The sequence below is a fragment of the Ranitomeya imitator genome, chromosome 3 (genome assembly GCF_032444005.1).
Source record: "Ranitomeya imitator isolate aRanImi1 chromosome 3, aRanImi1.pri, whole genome shotgun sequence".
Taxonomy (NCBI): Eukaryota; Metazoa; Chordata; class Amphibia; order Anura; family Dendrobatidae; genus Ranitomeya; species Ranitomeya imitator.
In genome coordinates this window covers 229,170,766-229,194,624 of record NC_091284.1, presented here as the reverse complement: position 1 = coordinate 229,194,624, position 23,859 = coordinate 229,170,766, and the positions used below count along the sequence as shown (strand labels likewise).

At 40.8% G+C, this 23,859-nt stretch overlaps 1 protein-coding gene across 2 annotated transcripts in view; it reads left to right on the top strand.

The window, feature by feature from the left end:
- SLC45A3 (solute carrier family 45 member 3) overlaps positions 1-14,558 on the top strand; it is an 83,471-nt gene extending 68,913 nt beyond the window's left edge. For both annotated transcript variants that reach the window (XM_069756231.1, XM_069756232.1), the window contains exons 2-5: positions 3,821-4,247; positions 6,427-7,245; positions 7,341-7,606; positions 12,072-14,558. In XM_069756231.1, the coding sequence (XP_069612332.1) occupies positions 4,079-4,247; positions 6,427-7,245; positions 7,341-7,606; positions 12,072-12,467 (1,650 nt within the window). In that variant the 5' untranslated portion in view covers positions 3,821-4,078 and the 3' untranslated portion in view covers positions 12,468-14,558. The remainder of the gene's footprint in view (positions 1-3,820; positions 4,248-6,426; positions 7,246-7,340; positions 7,607-12,071) is intronic.
- The last annotated feature ends 9,301 nt before the right edge of the window (positions 14,559-23,859 follow it).

The window sequence follows — 23,859 nt, the reverse complement described above, 5'->3', positions numbered from 1 at the left end:
ATAGCAGCGTTTTGGATGCAGAACATTTTCACTGCATCCAACCGCTGCATTCTACATTAGAAGCACAGTGGATGGGATTTATAGAAATCCCATGCCCTAAGTGGCAGCTCCGTGACCCGTCATTGACACCTACTCTGATTTTACAAATGTTGAGGAACACGCTTAAATTTACACCGTTTATATCTTATTGGGAAATGGCGTTGAAAATTATGCATAGATCCTATATCTCGCCAAGGCGCAACTTTCTTATGGGTAATATACCGAGTCCGATCTGTTCCAGGTGTGGAGAGGCCGAGGCAGACATGTTCCACTGTTTATGGGCTTGCTCACAAATCCAACAATTTTGGCAATGCATACTTGTATTTACTCATACGCATACACCATATAGAGTAGCTCTCACCCCAGCCTGGGCTCTTTTCGGGTACATTACTAATGAAGGGGCTATTCATGGTAGAAAATTCTTGTACATGATTTCGGCCTCGGCCCGGAAAACGATTTTACAAACCTGGCTGGCACCTAATGTGCCCACCCTGAGGATCTTCCTGGACAAACTCTCCTTCCTATTTAGGATGGATTGGGTGGAAGCATCCCTTCAGAAGGAACTAAAAACCCAAAATTTTTTTGAACTATGGCAGCCACTTATACCCATCCTTCCAATGCATATACAACAGAGGCTCAAACAATGCTTCTGTACAACTACATGGTTTCTGGAACAGGCGGTAGCGGGCCGAACACCCTTGTGAGCGGAGTTGTCTCCTAAATAACACATTGGGCGAAGTGCGGAGCCGTGTGTCCCACCCCCCCCCCTTCCCTCCCTTCGACTTTCCCTAGTCTGTTTGTTGACCCCTCCCCCCTCTTTTTTGTTTTTCATTTTTTCTCTAGCTATAACTTCCCCTCTCTCATCATTTGGGGTTATCTAGTTACAGAGTGGTAGTCCACTCGTATTGTATTTCCATGTTGAGTTCTATGTTTTTAGCCTTATGTTTATCTTGATTGAGAGGTACTTTGCCTTAATTTGCAAATTGGAACGCTAAAATAGTTACCGTCTTTAATAATGGGCTTCTGTAATACCGGAAAGAGGGAGGTAATTCCTTGTACCTATGTTTGCATGTTAATATACTAATGTTGAAAATGTTTAATTGAAAATGTTTAATAAAAACAGTTTGGAAAAAAAAAAAAGAAATCCCATGCCCACTGTGGTTTTATTTACTGCTGCGTAAATTCGCCCACGGTGTCACAGCATGTTAATTTCTGTAGCGTCTTCACTGCATTTTTTGCAACATGTACTGAAAAATAAGTGCAGCAGTTAGAACGCAGCGTTTTAGACGCAGCGAAAATACACTGCATCCAAAACTTTGCTATTCCTGATCGTGGAGAAGTAGCTCTAGAGGCTGCAAAGGCTTGATACTGGGGTGTAGGTGCAACTTTCACCAGGACAATGACCCTACACATACTGTCAGAACTACAATGGAACAATTTAGATCAAAGCAAATTATTGTGTTTGAATGACCCAGCTACAGTCCAGACATAAATCTCATTGAGAATCGTAGCAAGACTTGAAAATTGCTGTTCACAGATGTTCTCCATCCAATCTGACTGAGCTAGAGCTAGTTTGGAAAGATGAATGAGCAAACATTTCAGCCTCTGTGCAAAGCTGGTAGAGACATGCCTTTGGTACGGAAAGTATTCAGACCCCTTTAAATTTTTCACTCTGTTTCATTGCAGCCATTTGGTAAATTCAAAAGAGTTCATGGTTTTCACATTAATGTACACTCTGCACGACATCTTGACTGAAAGAAAACAGAAATGTAGAATTTTTTGCAAATTTAATAAAGAAAAATTGAAATATCACATAGTCATAAGTATTCAGACCCTTTGCTCAGACACTCATATTTAAGTCACATGCTGTCCATTTCCTTGTGATCCACCTTGTTATCCACCTTGAGATGGTTCTACTCCTTCATTGGAGGCCAGCTATGTTTAATTCAATTGATAGGACTTGATTTGGAAAGGCACACACCTGTCTATATAAGACCTCACAGCTCACAGTGTATGTTAGACCAAATGAGAATCATGAGGTCAAAGGAACTGGCCAAGGAGCTCAGAGACAGAATTGTGGCAAGGCACAGATCTAGCCAATGTTACAAAAGAATTGCTGCAGTACTCAAGGTTCCTAAGAGCACAGTGGCCTCCATAATCCTTAAATGGAAGAAGTTTGGGACCACAAGAAGTCTTCCTAGACCTGGCCATCCAGCCAAACTGAGCAATCGTTGGAGAAGAGCCTTGGTGAGAGAGGTAAAGAAGAACCCCAAGATCACTGTGGCTGAGCTCCAGAGATGCAGTAGGGAGATGAGAGAAAGTTCCACAAAGTCAACTATCGCTGCAGCCCTCCACCAGTCTGGCCTTTTTGGCAGAGTGGCCCGACGGAAGCCTCACCTCAGTGCAAGACATATGAAAGCCCACATAGAGTTTGCTAAAAAAAACATGAAGGACTCCCAGACTATGAGAAATAAGTTTCTCTGGTCTGACGAGACGAAGATAGACCTTTTTGATGATAATTCTAGGTGGTATGTGTGGAGAAAACCAGGCACTGCTCATCACCTATCCAATACAATCCCAACAGTGAAATGTGGTGGCAGCTTCATGCTGTGGGGGGTGTTTTTCAGCTGCAGGGACAGGACAACTGGTTATCATTGAAGAAAACATGAATGCAGCCAAGTACAGAGATATCCTGAATGAAAACCTCTTCCAGAGTGCTCTGGACCTCAGATTTGGCCGAAGGTTCACTTTCCAACAAGACAATGACCCTAAGCACACGGTTAAAATAACAAAGGAGTGGATTCAGAACAACTCTGTGACCATTCTTGACTGGCCCAGCCAGAGCCCTAATCTAAACCCAAATTAGCATTTCTGGAGAGACCTGAAAATGGCTGTCCACCAACATTCACCATCCAACCTGGCAGAACTAGAGAGGATCTGCAAGGAAGAATGGCAGAGGATCCCCAACTCCAGGTGTGAAAAACTTGTTGTGTCATTCCCAAGAAGACTCATGGCTGTACTAGCTCAAAAGGTGCTTCTACTCAATACTGAGCAAAGGCTCTGAATGCTTCTGACCATGTGATATTTCAGTTTTACGTTTTTAATAAATTTGCAAAATTTTCTACATTTCTGTTTTTTTTTTCAGTCAAGATGGGGTGCAGAGTGTACATTAATGAGAAAAAAAATGAACTTTTTTGAATTTACCAAATGGCTGCAATGAAACAAAGAGTGAAAAATTTAAAGGGGTCTGAATAATTTCCGTACCCACTGTACATATATATAAATAAAAAAAATAGTTGTTGCACAGCAAATTTGTATTCCCCAGGTAGATGTCCACCAACTCCAGAGTGTAGGGCACCTCTTTCTAGAAGTAGAGACTCTCGTGTATTCATCCTCTTCTGCAATTGTGCAACTGTGTTTCCTCTTAGTTTTCTATCCTGGGGTGATTTTTTTGTCCCTTGCCTATTAAATTCTTTTGATTTTGCAATTAATTTTGCATTAAACCTTTACATTTTGATTATGCTGTCATACTGTATACAAATGATAATTTTAAACTACGTAACTTCCAGGAATAAATGCAATTTTTGCAATTTTAGAAACAGTCGAACTATCTTTTAACAACAGTGATGCACATGAAAGTTACATTTGTGTGGTTTGTATTTGCATAGACTGATAGGTGAGGAGAGGCATTATGGCCACTCTGGATATACCGTAAGGAATCTGATTCTACATATTCATTCTATGTATATCAGATGTTAACATTTAATTTCTCTATCTGCAGGGGATGATAGCGACATGCAGGAATCAACCTCATGGACGTCACTATGCGATCCCAACTCCAGTGCTTCACTTCACTAGCGCTGGTAGAATGTGGAAGCGGCACAGTTAGGACCATCGTTTATTACTCAGACTCTATTAGTACAAATGGGCATCTGTCAGCCTAAACAGAGTGGCGGTCTTAGATTGCACCTCGTTGTAGCCCATGCATATCATTTGGTCTCAGAATAATTAAAGTGCGGCACAAATCACACCTTTCAAGATGCAGAAGGCAAGAATCAGCGAGTACCTCTACAGTCCGCGTGCACAGCTCCTCCTGGTTAATTCTGTAACTTGTGGCCTTGAAATATGTCTGGCAGCAGGGGTCACCTTTGTACCACCTCTACTTCTTGAAGCTGGCGTGGAGGAAAAATTCATGACTATGGTTCTAGGTAGGTAACTATGCAAAGTGGTGAGTGTAACTGGAATCATACCCTTTAATAACTGACTTACTGTATGTCCTGGCTATCTGGAATGGAAAACGCCACTAAGCTCTCTATTTTTCAGACCTAAGTAATGCTCTTGACATTTTAATTGCAGGCATCTGCAGAGTGACAAATCTGGATCATTTGCAATAAATTGAATGAAAAGGGGTGCACTACTTATTGGTATAAAGACAATCACAGAGGGCTGCACTACCTAGTCTATGCATAGCAATAATGAACAACAAGAAAAAAGGGTAGACTAATTACGGTATGCACAACCACAACCAACATAAAAGTAACAAAACACCTTTATTAACACCTCACAATATACATAAAAACATTTAAAACGCAGTACAAAAATCAGTACTAATGTCACACCCCAAAATCACGAGCCCCCTATGATTGCAGAATAAACATTACAAATATTGTTGTATATGTATTAAACTCCGTGTACACAAAGATACCAACCCTACATGTGATCTATGTTCGGTCCAAACCTACAGCCTATGTATCACAAGTAAATAGATGATTAGATATCCCTGTTATTAAGACCCAAGATAAATATCTTTTACGGTAAATGCAAAAAAAAAAAACCAAAAGAAGACAATGTGTGTAATCCAAGTGGATACAACCTGATCTTTCACTGATGGCAGGGTCAAAGTCCAGAGTCCCCTATTCCTGGGGTCATTGAATAAGCAGGATAGACTGTGAGAGTACACCAGAGATATATAGAAAGCAAGGCTCCAAGAAGTTGATTCCCTATAAAGGGGGAAAGCCAGGTGTAGTCCACACTATGGACGCTAGACTTACTTCCGCCACCATGCCTGTTCCGATGGCGCGGTGCCTCTCTCCCCTCCTGGTAACAGCGGTATGTGATTATTTGATTTGCTCTGATATTTAACCTGGTCACATTCACCTCCAGGCCACTTCCCCTGACGAAGCTGCTGCGGCAGCGATACGCGTGTGGGCCTGCTCTCCTCACACCCCCTTTTATTTTGAGGTTATTATACCTGGCTTTCCCTCTTGATAGGGAATCAACTTCGTGGAGCCTTGCTTTGTTTTTGCTCAACAAGTCACATTGGTTTGTAGAACAGCACTCAAATAGACACAAGTTATGTCTAAAGCGATATTTTTATTAAAGGGAATCTGTCAGCAGGTTTTTCTATGTAATTTGAAGACAGCAGGAGATAAGGGTTGAAACTCAGATTTAAATTAATTGTCAGTGTTTTGGCTGTGTGTTGCGTTTTACTTACAATTAAGGTTTATCACCTGGGAATTATCACTGTTGGACTAGGTCTCACACACCTCCAGGTCTGACTCTGTCCCCTCATTTGATAAGCAGCTCACTCTCAATGGACTATGTACATAGAGAGCCTGATATTGGCGGGGTTAGCTTTCTCAGCTCTGCTACATGCTTCACTTAAGAACACTGATTGTGTAACAACTGCTGCACCCAGTAAACTAAGTGATACATCATTGGATCAGGCTCACTTGCCCTATATTATACCACCCTCAGATTAAATAGCAAAAACAACTGCTGACAGATTCCCATTAAAGCACCACTCCAGCATTTTTTTATTTTAGTGCTAGAGTGTTGTGACTAATGTAAATTCCCTGCCCCTAGTAATATACTTACCATTCACTGGAGTGGTACTTTAACATTTTTTATTTTCCAGATCCATGCAGTTTGTGTTGAAGAAGCAATATTTCAAGTAAAAAAAAAATAATAACGTGTCATTAATGAATAGAACATGGAACAATTTTTCGATTTGGGTTCCCTGATAGTGCACCAATTACAGCTTCAGTGCTTCCTAGGCAGTTTGCACACCCCTTCATTAGTATACAATCAGGGAGACCGCACCGAAAATGTTTTCATGTCCTGTTCGCTAACTACATGCCTGATGAAGGGGCTTTTTTTTGCACGAAATACTACTTCTTTAACATTAATTATCATTCTTTGTATTTGGCGGTACCCATGGAGTAAAATAATGCAAAAACTGGCCACTTTTGATCTAGTGACAAGTCCTCTTTAAGTAATCTATTTTCTTAAATATGAGGGGTTTGTAGTTTTGAACTAGTGATGTCTTTTAGATTACGTCTTGTTTTCTTAATGTCGGCATTAACAGCATTTTTCTTCTACTTCTAGGTATTGGTCCCATTCTTGGTCTCCTCGTTGTACACCTAATAGGTTCTGCCAGCGACCGTTGGAGTGGCAGATTTGGCCGTCGGCGGCCCTTCATCTGGCTTTTAAGTTTTGGAGTAATGCTGAGCCTTATTATTATTCCTTATGCCAAACATTTAGCCAGTTTGGCAGGTCACCACCAAGCCGGCTTGGAGGTGTTCTTCCTTATATTGGGCATTGGGCTGCTAGACTCCTGCGGACAGGTTTGTTTCACTCCTCTTGAAGCGCTGCTCTCTGATCTGTTCCCAGAAGGAGAAGCCTGCAGAAAAGCCTTCTCAATGTTTGCCTTAATGGTTGGAATAGGAGCATGCATTGGATACTTATTGCCTTCCATGGACTGGAGTGGCAGCTGGTTGGCACAACTGTTAGGAGGCCAAGAACAGTGCCTTTTCACACTGCTACTTATTATATTTTCTGGATGTATCTTTTCCACATTCTTTGTTTCAGAAGAGGTCAGAATCAATACCGGACAGTTGGATATATGTTTAGAGCCAGCAGGAAAGAGATGGACTTGTGTAAGGACATGTCAACTTTGGTCTCTACCACACAGGGCCTGGCGCATGGCCTTGGCACTGCGAAGTACATGTGCTTTGGTATCACGATTCAGAACGTTTTGTCACAGAGTTCCTGTCACTCTGTGGCGCTTGTTTGTAGCCCAGCTGTGCTCTTGGATGAGTCTTATGACCTATATTCTCTTTTACACGGACTTCGTTGGAGAAGGACTTTATCATGGCGTGCCAATTGCAGAGCCGGGGTCTGAGGCTAGACTTCGATATGATGAAGGTCAGTTCCAGTGTGTATGTCAGATTATACGTTAATAGTATGTTGTCATGAAAAGTAAGCATTTTATGGAAAACACATATTACCTTCTTTCTTAGGAGTCAGGATGGGAAGCCTGGGCCTGTTCCTCCAGTCTGTGACATCAATAGTATTTTCGTTCTCCATGGATTACCTGTTGAAGAAATTTGGAACGCGACATGTTTACTTGCTAGCAGTTTCCTGCCTCCCAATCGCTGCACTAATTACTTGCTTTTCCAATAATCTAGTGATGGTCACCGCATCAGCTGCTATGACCGGCATCACATTTTCTGTTCTAGAAATTCTGCCATATACTCTTACCTCACTTTATCATCAGAACCGACAGGTAGGTTATTACACTGTTGAAGTCACTGTAGTATTTTATTGATCGGGGACAGATGAGCCTATGTATGCAAAATGATCCATTTTTGATCCAGAAAAAAGACGATGATTAATCAGTAAGCAATCATATGCCATCCATATGGACTTTTTTAACATACAGTACATATGAATTTAATAAACAATTATAGACCAACTAGTTTTATACAGCTCTGACAAAAATTAAGAGACCACTGTGCAGTTTTATAAAAATCAGCTTCTCTACATGTCTGACAGCCATTCCTTTCCAGCGTCAGCTGAATTCCAACCAGAGGACACCTCAATCTACTTAATGTGCTTCTGATTAGGTGATTACCTGAACCAAATCTTATTTAACGAGGGAAAGTATAAAAACCCTGCTGTGGTGTTCAAAATCCTCTTGACAAGCCTGATAGCAAAACAAAAACAAGTGCTAGTAATATCCCAAAAGTAATAGGAATGAAAAAATAACATTTAACCATGCCAAAGGAGTTGAAAAGAAAAGTCTTGAGGGAGGAAAAGAAGGGATCAATTCTGCTTTACTAGCAGGGGGATACAGTGATCGTCATGTTGCCTCCATCCTTAAAATTTCTAAGACAGCAGGCTATTACAACAAGGTCAAGCAGCAGACATTGGGGACAACAAAGCTTCAGACCGGCAGAGGATGAAAACGACTCTCCACTGACCGGGATGACCGTCATCTTATTCGAATGTCACTCAGCAACCGCAGGATGACATCAAGTGACCTACAAAAGGAATGGCAAATGGCAGCTGGGGTGAGGTGCACAGCAAGAACAGTTCATAACAGGCTCCTAGAGGCAGAGCTCAAGTCATGTAAAGCTAGAAAAAAGCCTTTCATCAATGAGAAGCAAAGGAGAGCCAGGCTGAAGTTTGCCAAAGACCATAAGGATTGGACCATAGAGGACTGGAGTAAGGTAATCTTCTCTGATGAGTCTAATTTCCAGCTTTGCCCAACACCTGGTCGTCTAATGGTTAGACGGAGACCTGGAAAGGCGTACAAGGCACAGTGTCTTGCACCCACTGTGAAATTTGGTGGAGGATCGGTGATGATCTGGGGATGCTTCAGAAAGGCTGGAATTTGGCAGGTTAATGTTTGCGAAGGACGTATGAATAAAGCCGCATACAAGGTTATCCTGGAAAAACAGTTGTTTCCTTCTGCTCACGCAATGTTCCCCTACTCTGAGGACTGGTTTTTCCAGCAGGACAATGTCCCATGCCACACAGCTACTGTAGGTCAATCAATGTGTGGATGAAGGACCACCACATCAAATCCCTGTCATGGCCAGCCCAATCTCCAGTCCTGAACTCCATTGAAATCCTCTGGAATGGTTAGTCACAAGCCATCAAACAAAGAAGAACTGCTTACATTTTTGTACCGGGAGTGGCATAACATCACCCAAAAGCAGTGTGAAAGACTGGTGGAGAGCATGCCAAGACGCATGAAAGCTGTGATTAAAAATCATGGTTATTCCACAAAATATTGATTTCTGAGTTAAAACATTAGTATTGTTGTTTCTAAATGATTATGAACTTTATTTGAGGTCTGCAAGCAATCTATTTTTTTGTTATTTTGAACATTTCTCATTTTCTGAAAATATATTCAAAATTTATTGCTTGGAACTTCCGAGACATGTTGTTGTCAGTAGTTTATAGAATAAAAGAGCAATTTACATTTTACTCAAAAATATACCTATAAAGAGAAAAATCAGACAAACTGAACATTTTGAGGTCGTCTCTTAATATTTGCCAGAGCTGTATGTTAATAATTGCAATGGATCCATAAATAAATGGAAGGTAACCTGTATATGATCAATTTTTTGCTCATTTATTGACTTTTATAATGGGTAAGTCTGATCAATGCTATAGTGCATGCTAGGGGTGTGGAGTTGGGAATCAGGGAAAATGAGGAGTCGAAGGTTTGACTTAACCGACTCCAAAGCTCTGGTGCATGCTGTGATTTTTTTTTTACACACGATCTATTGGTCTGTGTTTCAAAAAATTTCTTGCTGAAGTATGGCTGTCGTCACACTAGCAGTATTTGGTCAATATTTTACATCAGTATTTGCAAGCCAAAACCAGGAGTGGGTGATAACACTACTGCTAGTGTGACGGCAGCCTATGATGGAGCCAGTTTTCTTACAAACGACCACATATCATCAGTTGCTTTTCCCGACCTAGGATCCATATAAACTTTTACATACAAGGTTAGGCCAGAAATGACATAAGAAGTTACAGTTCCGCTTTTTTATTGAAGTTAATTTGGCTACAAGTTGTAAGAAACTTTTACTATTTTGTTAGGATGCAAAGTAAATTACCCAAAAATGTTTTTTATCGCTATAGTTCAAGAGGGTAAATATCAGTTTTGCTACAAAGACAATATATTTATCAGTTTTATTAAAAATTGGTCTATAACAATAGGAAGAGTTCCTATGTAATCAGATCCAAGTGAAAGCTATCTCCTCTCTATCAACAGCAACTAGTAGGAAAGTCTGTAAATGTCTGTGATAAAAAGTGGGTGAAAATCTGTCCCATCAAGACATTATTTTTTAAAGCACTCCCATCTTAATTTGTATCCTCTTATTACATTGCAATAATATTATATAGCACTGTGCACTTACAATTTCTCATTTTGAATTTCTACCCAGCTAATTCTTCTCTTTTCCATTAGGTCTATGACATCACTAGCTGAATCCTTCTAAGCTCTATGTACAAACAGGAGGTCAATTTTCCCTGTATGAGTCATGAGTCCCTGCAAAAGTCCCTGGCTGGTGTGAGGAATGGAGCAGCTGGGTCGGGATTTGAAGAAGGGAATGTGTCATACAGGGACAAGAGACTTCCTGTTTCTATGTAGAGAAGAATTAGCTGAGTAGAAATGTAAAATGAGCAATTGTAAGTACACAGTGCTATATAATATGAGGACTGCAATATATTAAGAGGCTAAAAACTTTGATGAGAGTGCTTCTTCAATGGTGAAACTTTCAGACCTTTTCTTTTCACAGTAGCGTTGTGCACGCACAAGAAATACAAACATTATGATCTCTGGAAGCCAATCCAGAGAATAAAGCGGCCATGATGCTTGTGATGCTGTGACCTCTTCACAGTGTATCTCCATCCTGTGGCGTCTCATCCCATATCCGTCTCCTGCGCTACTTTCTGGCCATAAGCACCACTGTGCAGTAAAAAACAGTGAAGCGGTTATAGTGCGGAGCTACCGCTTTTGCCCCTTCATTCTCAGAAACGGTGGCTATTCTAAAGATCAGCCCCTCACTGACCAGGAAGCCATGAAATGGGGATACCTCTTCCCTTTAAATTTATGTAGCTTGTGAGCCTTCATTAAAATATGGTGGTGGGTGTGCATTCATTTCCAAGCTACAAGACAAAGTTTTGGTGTATAATTGTGCAATACGCACCAGTTATTTTAGTCTTGTGTTACTTTGATGTAACCTAAAACCCCCGGGGACAGATTCCCTTTAAGAATTTAGGTCCTTATAGCCATGTAAGACTCGTGAAAAAAGAGGAACTTTATTTAGTTGGCTACCTTGTATTCATGAAATTACATTCTGGAGGTATTTGTTGAGTTTTTATACTCAATCTAGTAGTGATGAGCGAGCGTGCTATTATAAGGTGTTATCCGAACATGCTCGGGTGCCAGCCCAGTGTCTTCGGTGCTCTCGAAAAATTTGTTCGAGTCCCCGTGGCTGCATATCTTGCGGTTGTTCGACAGGCACAAAAACATGTAGGGATGACCTGTTTTTTTGGCAATCCTTCATGTGTGACTCATGTCGAACATCCACGAGACATGCGGTCACAGAGACTCAAACATATTTTTCGTGAACACCAAAGACACTCGGTTAGCACACGAGCATGCTCGGATAACACCTTATAAGAGAGCGCTCGCTCATCACTACTATCTACCCAATAAGATAAATAATAACTCGTGTAAGAATCTTCTACTTCCAATAATATTATTTGATTTCATTCTCTTGTTGATAGTATTTCTTCATTTTCTTGTCTCTTTATCTATTTTCTGCCTTCTGAATGGTTCTTCTTTTCTCCTTTCCTGCTTACCTTGGATGACCATCTTCTTGTGGACTATGGAAAAGGTTTCTTTTGTTCTGTAAGTTTTCCCACATCTCGCGCAGAAAGCTCAGTCATGTTACATAGACTGGATACTTATCCCGTTTTGCTACTGGTAACGCTGAAAGAATACGCCGGACACATACGGTAGTTTATGAGTAAAATGGTCCCCCATCTTCATCCTTGTCCCTTAGTGATTGACAGGCTGCTGTGCACGCAGACCACCGGGAGAGGCGGGGGATGGGAGAATCTTAGGCTGATAGATCCACTTTTTTATATGCTTATCTCCAATATTATACCTTTTCTTGCCATAAAAATTATTTTAGTATTATCTTGAATTGTTTATTTCTTAACAGGTGTTTCTCCCAAAGTATAAGGACATGGCTGAGCATGAGACACCTGAAAAAGAGCGAAAGCCTGGATTCATCAAGGAGGCACCAAATAATAATGGGGTTCCACTGTTCTCCTCACATTCCCCATCTATGTGTATTGGTCCTTCTTCTGACAACCCAGTGATGATTGGAGAACCTACTAACCCAAACAATGGGATATGTTTGGACATAGCCATACTAGACAGTGCCTGTCTGTTGTCTCAGGTGGTCCCGTCCCTTGTTATGGGCTTCATTGTACAAATAACGCAAACAGTCACGGCTTATGTTGCGTTCGCTGGTGTTTTTGGTTTGGTAGCTATATATTTCTCCAACAAAGTTGTCTTTGACAAAAGTGAAATGCTGAAGATTACCCCTCTGTAGGGTCCTGCACATTGTAATGTTGAATAACTGGTAAATTATTTTTTCATTAAAATAAACCACCGTATTTTCCAATGTAAATTTATTCCACCAATTACACTATTTTGAAACCCGTCACTGTTTTGTTGGCTGGCATTGTTTGTAGGGATTAGGCTATGTTCACATTTGCGTTGTTGTGTGTTGCGTCGGCGACGCAATGCACAACGCATGCAAAACGCATGCAAAAACGCATTGTTTTGTGACGCATGCATCCATTTTTGGCCGATTTTGGACGCAAAAAAATGCAACTTGCTGCGTCCTCTGCGCCCTGACGCTTGCGCCAAAAAAGACGCATGCGTCACAAAACGCAAGACAACGCATGTCCATGCGCCCCCATGTTAAATATAGGGGCGCATGACGCATGCGTCGCCGCGGTTGCGCTCGACGCACCGCAAATGTGAACGTAGCCTTACTTGATCTTTATTGATTTGCGTAGTTAGTTTTGGAAATGTTCTTCTCTCTACTCATTTGTGATTTCCAATTTTTTTGTCTCAAGTACATTAATGGGAATGGGTCGCCAGGTTATTGCCACTTCATCTGAGAGCAGCATAATGTAGAGACAAACACTGTGATTACAGCGGTGTGTCACTTACTGGGTTTCCTGCTGTCGTTTTGAGAACCTCCTGCTGATAAATCAGTGATTTTATCATTAAAGAACTAGTAAACCTGCTGCTATGTAGTCCTCCATATTAGTCAGCTCTGTATAACCCCGCCCCACCATTAATTACCAGCTTTCTGCCTATGCACAGTGTTCAGAGAAAGCTGCAAATCAGGGGTGTAGGCGGAGTTATACGGAGCTCAGCGCTCAGAGATCTGCAGCAGAGAAAACAGTGATTTTATCAAAACTGCAGCAAATATCCCAGTAAGTGATACATCACTGGAATCCGAGTATTTGTGCCTAAATCATGCTGATCTCAGATTGTGTAGAAAAAATTATGGTGACATATTCTCTTTCTAAGTAGCAATATTTTTCCTGATCAGTATGGACCACATCGTTACTGTGGACAGTAATTGACTACTATAAATCACTCTTGATGTATGGCTGTCATCTCTTTGGCCTAGTGGAGCTTTAGGGGGCCACTCGATAAATTGACCCTTTGTGTTATAATATAATTGAATTGCTTACTTCTCAAATGTTGAGAGTAGAATTGGTTTGAATATATTTGTACATCCCGTTTCATCAGTGATGCCAGTGGTCTTTGGCATCTAGATGGGAATACCACCTCTTACCTAGTGATATCCACAGCTCTTTTTTCGTCTGATTAGCCAGCCTGGTACGATACAAATGCTGCTAGGTAAAAAGCGAGACTCCCTCTCCCGTCCAGTGGCCGCAGTCTACTGACATGGTCGATGGAATGGGACATGGGAATCGATTCACACCAACTCTAGTTAAGACTTTCATGTCTGCAGAAGTACTCACCCACTTTTTTTGAGTTGGCATTTCCTATCAGATTGCCGTTTCATCAGTTTATGGAGTTCTCTGCAGTGAATGATATTTTTCTAGAGCTCAAAGGGTTTGATGAAAACTTTGTGTGGCTGCCGTATATCGTGTGCCAAAATAACAGGACTGGATAGCGACCTTTCTCAAACCTTTTCTTTGATTTGGACAAATCTATGTTCATAGTCAACACGGGTTGCATGACTGAGGAATGGAGATTTGAATCCCTTGGAACTGCAACCATTAGTGCCCAAGGCAGTCTCTTCATGTGTCATGGGCTTAAAGGGAGTCTCTCTTCAGGTTTGTGCTATGTAGTCTGAGAATGGCATGGTGTAGGGGCTGAGAACCTGATTACAGTGATGCATCACTTAACTGGTTGTGTGTTGCTGTTTCAATAAATCAGTGTTTTATCAGCAGATTATCACTACAGGACTAGATGTCTCGTGCCTCCTAGTCATTCTGATCTGTGTAATCATGCACTCACCAATCATTTTTTTGCCTATGCGCGGTGTACGCAGAAAGCTGCCAATCAGTGTTGTGGGCGGGGTTATACAGAGCTCAGCATTCGGAGATCTGCAGCAGAGAAGACAGTGATTGTATCAAAATGCAAATATACCTATGTACAGTGGGGCAAAAAAGTATTTAGTCAGTCAGCAATAGTGCAAGTTCCACCACTTAAAAAGATGAGAGGCGTCTGTAATTTACATCATAGGTAGACCTTAACTATGGGAGACAAACTGAGAAAAAAAAATCCAGAAAATCACATTGTCTGTTTTTTTAACAATTTATTTGCATATTATGGTGGAAAACAATTATTTGGTCAGAAACAAACAATCAAGATTTCTGGCTCTCACAGACCTGTAACTTCTTCTTTAAGAGTCTCCTCTTTCCTCCACTCATTACCTGTAGTAATGGCACCTGTTTAAACTTGTTATCAGTATAAAAAGACACCTGTGCACACCCTCAAACAGTCCGACTCCAAACTCCACTATGGTGAAGACCAAAGAGCTGTCAAAGGACACCAGAAACAAAATTGTAGCCCTGCACCAGGCTGGGAAGACTGAATCTGCAATAGCCAACCAGCTTGGAGTGAAGAAATCAACAGTGGGAGCAATAATTAGAAAATGGAAGACATACAAGACCACTGATAATCTCCCTCGATCTGGGGCTCCACGCAAAATCCCACCCCGTGGGGTCAGAATGATCACAAGAACTGTGAGCAAAAATCCCAGAACCACGCGGGGGGACCTAGTGAATGAACTGCAGAGAGCTGAGACCAATGTAACAAGGCCTACCATAAGTAACACACTACGCCACCATGGACTCAGATCCTGCAGTGCCAGACGTGTCCCACTGCTTAAGCCAGTACATGTCCGGGCCCGTCTGAAGTTTGCTAGAGAGCATTTGGATGATCCAGAGGAGTTTTGGGAGAATGTCCTATGGTCTGATGAAACCAAACTGGAACTTTTTGGTAGAAACACAACTTGTCGTGTTTGGAGGAAAAAGAATACTGAGTTGCATCCATCAAACACCATACCTACTGTAAAGCATGGTGGTGGAAACATCATGCTTTGGGGCTGTTTCTCTGCAAAGGGGCCAGGACGACTGATCCGGGTACATGAAAGAATGAATGGGGCCATGTATCGTGAGATTTTGAGTGCAAACCTCCTTCCATCAGCAAGGGCATTGAAGATGAAGCGTGGCTGGGTCTTTCAACATGACAATGATCCAAAGCACATCGCCAGGGCAACGAAGGAGTGGCTTCGTAAGAAGCATTTCAAGGTCCTGGAGTGGCCTAGCCAGTCTCCAGATCTCAACCCTATAGAAAACCTTTGGAGGGAGTTGATAGTCCGTGTTGCCAAGCGAAAAGCCAAAAACATCACTGCTCTAGAGGAGATCTGCATGGAGGAATGGGCCAACATACCAACAACAGTGTGTGGCAACCTTGTGAAGACTTACAGAAAACATTTGACCTCTGTCATTGCCAACAAAGGATATATTACAAAGTATTGAGATGAAATTTTGTTTCTGACCAAATACTTATTTTCCACCATAATATGCAAATAAATTGTTAAAAAAACAGACAATGTGATTTTCTGGATTTTTTTTTCTCAGTTTGTCTCCCATAGTTGAGGTCTACCTATGATGTAAATTACAGACGCCTCTCATCTTTTTAAGTGGTGGAACTTGCACTATTGCTGACTGACTAAATACTTTTTTGCCCCACTGTATGTATAAGTTGCTCTCTACAATGTCAGCAATTATGAGGGGCCACAACAGCAGACAGACTGAAATTGCCTCCAGAAAAAGTCTAAAACTGACATTATTTATTGTAATAATATGTATACTGAAAAGTGCTAACATCCATCCACATTAGTAAAAATAATAATATAACATTTAAGAATAATTTTAAATGAAGGTGGTAAAATATATATATATATATATATATATATATATATATATATATATATATACCGAGAAAAAAAAAAAATATATATATATAATAAACGTTTCTGCAAACTGTTCCATGAAGAATATATGTGCAGCTTTAGAGGTTTAGTAGTTATTTATTAAGTTATGTTCCTTTCTGCCACAACATTACCTCAAAGTAAACTTGAAGAATGTATGTACAGAACTTGTACACAATACCAGTAAATTATTTCACTATATTACACAATGTGGAAAAAATGTTTGACCTATTTTCTACTGATATTTTGCTTTGTAAATGTAATACATGTGAAGGGTATTTAATGTGTTTCTATACAAGAGTTTTAAAAAGGGTACTGTATTTTTTGTTTCTTTTTTTGTGGACTACTTTGTAATTTCTGATGTATCTGGCAAAATTTTGTATCATTTACCAATCATCATTTTATTGTTAGTGACGAGGGCAAGTAGTCGTTACCGGAGTTTGCCTAGGGTGCTCGGGTATGCAGTATCGCGGGGGCTCCAGTGACATCTTAGAGTCGCCGCGGCCGCATGTTTCGCGGCTGATAGACAGCCACAAAACATGCGGGGACTGCCTGATGAAAAACACTTTTAATCCCCGCATGTTTTTTTTGGCTGTCTAACAGCCGCGAAACATGCGGCCGCGGCGACTCTAACATGTCACTGGAGCCCCCACGATACTAGGTGCATACCCGAGAACACTAGGCATCTCCAGTAATGACCACTTGTGCTCATCATTATTTATTGTACAACTATTTTAAAGTGTATGATTCACCTTTAAATGACATTGTGCAATTTACATCTAGATATAATCTACATAAAAACTTGTTTAACTCTGTGCATATTTTGCATTACTTATGGACTTATGGCTACAGCATGTATCATTTTTTCAGAGTTGAGTCCAGATCTTTTCTGGCTACTATTGGAATAATCAGACACTCCCCAATTAGCGCTGCTGAGCTCATGAAGTCGGCATGTGGTGCAGCACATTCTGGGACAGGTTTACTGTTCACTGAAATACTACATTTCCATATTAAACTTAATAACAGACACTGAACAAGGAAGGGATGCCGTGTGATTTGAGCTCAGAGCCTTGCAGGTTTGTAGCTTCTGGTTAGATTGGCAAGTATTTTATCTTTTTATGTAGATTATATCTATATATAAATAATAAATCTATATTTATAGCAATAATAAATGTGAGCCTAGGGTGGTTTCCTGCTTGCACATTAATTGATCAAGACATATCTTTTAAGACCAGCTGTAATGTTAATTTGAAAGGTGAATTAAATTTGCCCTCTTGTCATTCTCTTCCAGTCTGGTCTCTTTTTTTTTAATCGGTCAATGGAAAAGTGCAGTCAGTACAGTGTCGGAGTGGGGTGCCAAGAGCCCACCAGTAACCAACTCCAGACCCCACTTTTCAGCCACATGGAAATATGTCACTATCCTTAATCACATCGTTCTATAACAATGACCTGGGTAGTGTTAAATGAATAAGATGGCGCCTCTCTGTACATGTTCAAGTACATTGTGCCAAGTACTGCTCATATAAGGGGGTGGTGGCACAATCTTACATAGGGGCCCACCAGAGGATTCTCCTGTTCTCCTGTCGGCCAGTCCAAGCCTGAGTCAGTATATCTTTTTTGAATATATTCTTCACTGTCTAATAGTAAAATCATTCTGCTTAAACTTTACATATTTAGTTCACATTTGTTACATTAGTTTAGGGAATGAAACTACAATTGATGCAGCTTAGGCTTTCACAGATTTCCTGGCCATTTGGACATGGCATTTTTGATGCATTTTTGCTGCACGAGAACCCCAGATATTGGCCAGAAATATCTAGCGGAATTTACGTTCGTTTTTAATACTGCTTTTTTTTTTCCCTTTTGCTTAGCCACTTTGATCTTATTAAGGAAACAATGTGCAGTAAAAGCTTAACAAATCTGAAAAAAATCTTATAGATTTTTCGGTTACTGCACATGAAAAATGAATAAAAGATCTGATGTGAACAAACCTTTAATGTCTAAAGCTAGCTAAGGATTTATCCTACTGTACAACCAGGGTGCCAATAGATTTCATACTATTCCTACTTGTTGGATAGATATTTGCTTTACTAAGGCTACGTTCACATTAGCGTTAAGCTATTGTGCGTCGGGTTTGCGTCGGCGACGCAGCGGCGACGCATGCGTCATGCGCCCCTATACTTAACATGGGGGACGCATGCGTTTTTGTTTGTTGCGTTGTGCGACGCATGCATCTTTTTTGCCGCAAGCGTCGGACCAAGAAAACGCAACAAGTTGCATTTTTCTTGCGTCCGATTTTCGGCAAAAACCGACGCATGCGTCGCAAAACGCAGCGTTTTTGCGTGTGTTTTGCCGCGTTTTTGCGTGCATTGTGCGTTGCGTCGCCGACGCAGCGGCGCACAACGCTAGTGTGAACGTAGCCTAATAAAGGATTTCTTCCCTTATTCACAAGAGCAATTAAATTGAAACATTTTTTTTTTTTTACAAAAAAGGACAACTATTTGTTTATTGCAGGACTAAACTACAGTATCTAGGCAAAATTATTTGGAAAAAAGAGACCAGTAAGGTTTAAAGGGAACCTGTCCCCATGAAAATGCAGTTGATTCTGCAGGCATCATGTTATTGAGCAGGGGGAGCGGAGTCAATTGATATATAATTTTGTACGAAAGGATTGAGCATGACCTGTGTTTTCATCATTTAGTACCTTAATGACCGCCAATATGCATTAAAACAGTGGTCGTTAAGGGGCCTTATTTTCTCATCGCCATATAAAACGGCAATTAGGAATAGAGTTGCCCAGTGGCCGCAATTCCCGCCAGCTGACGCCCTGCGTTATGGGCTCCAGACGGTTTTGAAGCCACTCGAGGGCTGATTAACCCCTTAAATGCCGCTGTCAATTGCAACAGCGTTATTTAATTGGTTACAATGGGGTTACAAGACCTCCTTTGTAACCATCGGACCCCCACGATGAGAATCATGGATGCCAATGGTTACCATGGCACCCTGAGGTCATGATGTCCTTAGGGTACGGTGGCCTGTGAGATCCAGCTATATAAAAATTATACATGTCCCACAGTGGGACTAAGTAAAAAAAGTGAAAAAAAATGACATAAAATATCTGAAGAAGTAAAAAAAACTCACACAAATCACGAAAAGCCGTTTTGCCAGTTAAATTGCAGTGTTTGTGATAAAACAAAAATAAGCATAAAAAGTACACATAATTGGTATCGCCGCATCCGGAATGACCCGTGTCGTTACACCCTATCGCAAAGCTACTGATTGCAATGCTATACTAGACTTCATGAACTGTAGCACTACAGGTGTCATATATCTTATAGATTGTACACAATGCAGCATCCAGTACATGGGACGCACTAAAAGCATTAGAAAACATATGTCTGAAGCAATAAGCACAACAGCCATAAATATCTCCGCAGTGTCTCAAGTCACTTCTAAGTTTATAAGGGAGATCTGCCTAATCTAAAATTTAAAGCCATACAGAAAGTTTGTACACCTGCCAGGGGAGGTAATTACAGGAGAATAATTCTAAACTGTGATTCTTTCTGGATCTTTAAGCTCATCATTAGGACCCCAGCAGGACTAAATGTTAGACAGGACATCATTTTACATTCTTAAGCAACTTATTTTTCCAAGATATGATATTGTAATCTTTTTTTTCTTCAGTTCTACAATAGTGAAGAGTAGATTGGTTTGTGAGACTCCGGAGCAGAGTCCAAGTCAGTGATACCTGGCAGCTAGTTGGGAGTCCCGCGAATCTCTTTACCTTCTGGCATTCCCGGTGCAGCATTTGATCTGTCAGGGCAACGTCCTGTGTCTGATGTGTAAAATAATAAAATACGCATACTTACCGTCCATGCACAACTCCTCTTCCTCTCTTGATGCTTGGATGCAGTATTGATCCATTGGTCACCACTGACACCATGGGACAACAATGCCGAGAGAGGACAAGGGGAGATCATGGGGAATCGAGGGAGCAGTGTGGGGTAACTGTGGGAGATCGGTAGGTGAGAATGTGCTTTTTGTGTGGTGGTGGTCAACCCTTATAAGGTACAATAACATTAGCCACTTATTGTCAGAATTCACTTCCGAACAGTCAATAGTCCCACTACAAATATGGAAACAGACCAACAATTGAGTTACAGATTGTGGCACCAAAACAATTATTGTTAGCTGGATTGGTAAAAGTGTTGCTCGGAGCTACATTTAGACAATACATTCCTGTTTGCACATGGTTCTCATGAGAATTGTCGCTTGGAGGGAATTTTATTATTGAGGATCAACCTAATGGAAATCTAATAAAGACTTACCGTAAATCTAAATCCATGCAGCTTCATAATGAGTGAACAATATAGAGAATGTATTCATACCACAAATTTAGAAAACTGCCTACTCTTTGGTTCCTAAATGAATGTACCTCAGTGTCTATTGTCCTATATCACTATTTATTTCAGAAAGTTTCCCAATAGTGGCTGAACGCCAAGATTATAAATCACTGTTTGTTATCTCCAAAAAATTAAAAATGTCTGCATTAATAGCAAACAGGTGGTGTAATTGTCAGATTAAATTAATTCCAAATTAAAATGAGTTCAGGTAAAAGAAAATCTTGTAGTTCACCCATCAGTGAATAAATAATGTCAATGGACCCTTGAACCCCATGTTTGATGCTAGTTAAAAAAAAGTCCAAAGAATTATTGTTCTTTACACATTAACCCCTTTATAGGGCTCTGCCTAGTAGTCTTAGATTGCCTGTGACACTAAAACAGTATCAAGGTCAGGAGCAAACTGTGGTCTGAAAGCAAAAAGTCATGAAGGAGGCCAGAATCATAATCATGGGCATGCATTCTATCAAACAGCCAGAATCAATAGAACTTTCTCAAATTTGGGAAGCTGTCCTGGGTGGTCGGCGGCAGGTCCCAATTTAAAATATATCTTCATCTGAATGATGCTTAGTATAAAGGTGATTACTATGGTTGGGCTGGAAGCTGTTGGATACCTGCTCTACTATTCAGCCTTTGACCCAAGCAGCATCTAAGGTTCAGCACATGATGTGTAATGATGTCACTGAATTGGATCTACTGGGCTGACCCACGAAGGGTAGAGTCTGGAGCAGACATGTAAATCTACTCCTCTTATTGTAATAATTGGGCCAACTGGGTTTTTCTTTTTTAAATTCGTGAACTGTTCTGACTGGGGTGGGATGGTGAGGTAGAATACTGGAGGTGTTTGGGGGCAACTTGGAGCATCAGACAGTGGGGCACCATACTGTGTTAGCAGCATCATGTTTAGGCAGAAATGTGGAGGTCACCATACTGGGTATAGGCCAAGGTCAGAATCCAGGGAACACCATAAGTTCCAGACAGATCAAGCAGAGCTCAGGACAGCACATTATTACATGGACAGCAGCCAGGAAAGCCTTTGCACCTTGGTCAGAAAGCAGTAAATGAGAGACCTACCGGCCCGATAAGCTATCTAGACTCTAGAAGATTCGATAGCGCCTTAGTTGTAGCAGAGTTCAGAGCAAGCCTACCGCTTCCGCCCTCAATGTTCTTATTTAAGACAATTAAAAAACTTGCTACATTTTTCTTTTATTGAGTATGGAAAAATAAATAGTTGCAAAAGCGCACAAGTTGTTAACAATAGAAGGGATTAAAACTAATTAAAGGTTTGGTTATAGTTATAACAAATCCTGTGACAAAAAAAAAGGTTTTCTTGGCTAAATAAAATTCTGTCCACCGTTTTGATTCTGTCCAAGTAACAAAATGTGCCATTTCTACCTGCTGTCATCCCTGGCAACCAGGCAACCCCCACATGTGGCTATCAGATGTAAATCATTCAGCTGTGGCAGGAAAAACTAAAACTCCGAGCACTAAAAAATACTCGCAGGACCCCCGAGCATGCTCGAGAAATCTCGAGTAATGAGTATATTCGCTCATCACTACTGACCACATAAAGTTTTGCACTCTTCTTTCATTCATGAAATAAAAATAATAGTGAATAAACTCAAAGGGACATTTTCCTCTTTGAATACTCATAACGTTTTACATTGTGTATTTCACAAGTGTGTTGAATCTACACAGAATTCACACAGAAGCACGCTGAAGTTTGACTCCATTCTTTCTTCCTTCCCCCACCAAATACAAAGGTTAAATGTACCTAATAATAAATACAGATATAGCAATGCCAGACAATGCACCACTTTATTAACATAGCCATGTAGCACATCATCTGACAAGTTACAGATTGCTACATTGTACAGAATCAATAAGTATGCATGAATGCAGAATCAAAAACAAAATCTGTACAGACATAATACAACACTAGTACCAACATAAATATATTAATAAATTATCAGAACCACTATCAGTTCATCAATACATAACCAGAAGCATCATCAGTATATGAATGCAGCAATAGAGCCATTATCAGTACATGAATACAGCACCAGAACCACTATCAGTATATGACTATAGACTGCAGGTGCACAATGAGGGCAACATTGATGTGTATTATAATTAATGTACAGTACAGACCAAAAGTTTTGACACACCTTCTCATTTAAAGATTTTTCTGTATTTTAATGACTATGAAAATTGTAAAGTCACACTGAAGGCATCAAAACTATGAACTAACACACGTGGAATTATATACTTAACAGAAAAGTGTGAAACAACTGAAAATATGTCTTATATTCTAGGTTCTTCAAAGTAGCCACCTTTTGCTTTTATGACTGCTTTGCACACTCTTGTCATTTTCTAGATGAGCTTCAAGAGGTAGTCACCGGGAATGGTCTTCCAACAATCTTGAAGGAGTTCTCAGAGACGCTTAGCACTTGTTGGCCCTTTTGCCTTCACTCTGCTTACCACAAACCATCTCGATTGGGTTCAGCAATGGTGACTTTGGAGGCCAGGTCATCTAGCGTAGCCCCCCATCACTCTCCTTCTTGGTCAAATAGCCCTTTCACTTCCTGGAGGTGTGTTTGGGGTCATTGTCCTGTTGAAAAATAAATGATGGTCCAACTAAACCCAAACCGGATGGAATAGCATGGCGCTGCAAGATGCTGTGGTAGTCATGCTGGTTCAGTATGCCTCCAATTTTGAATAAATCCCCAACAGTGTCACCAGAAAAGCACCCCCACACCATCAAACCTCCTCCTCCATGCTTCACGGTGGGAACCAGGCATGTAGAGTCCATCCGTTTACCTTTTCTGTGTCGCACAGAGACACAGTGGTTGGAACCAAAAAACTCAAATTTGGACTCATCAGACCAAAGCACAGATTTCCACTTGTCTAATGTCCATTCCTTGTGTTCTTTAGCCCAAACAAGTCTCTTCTGCTTGTTGCCTGTCCTTAGCAGTGGTTTCCTAGCAGCTATTTTACCATGAAGGCCTGCTGCACAAAGTCTCATCTTAACAGTTGTTGTAGAGATGTGT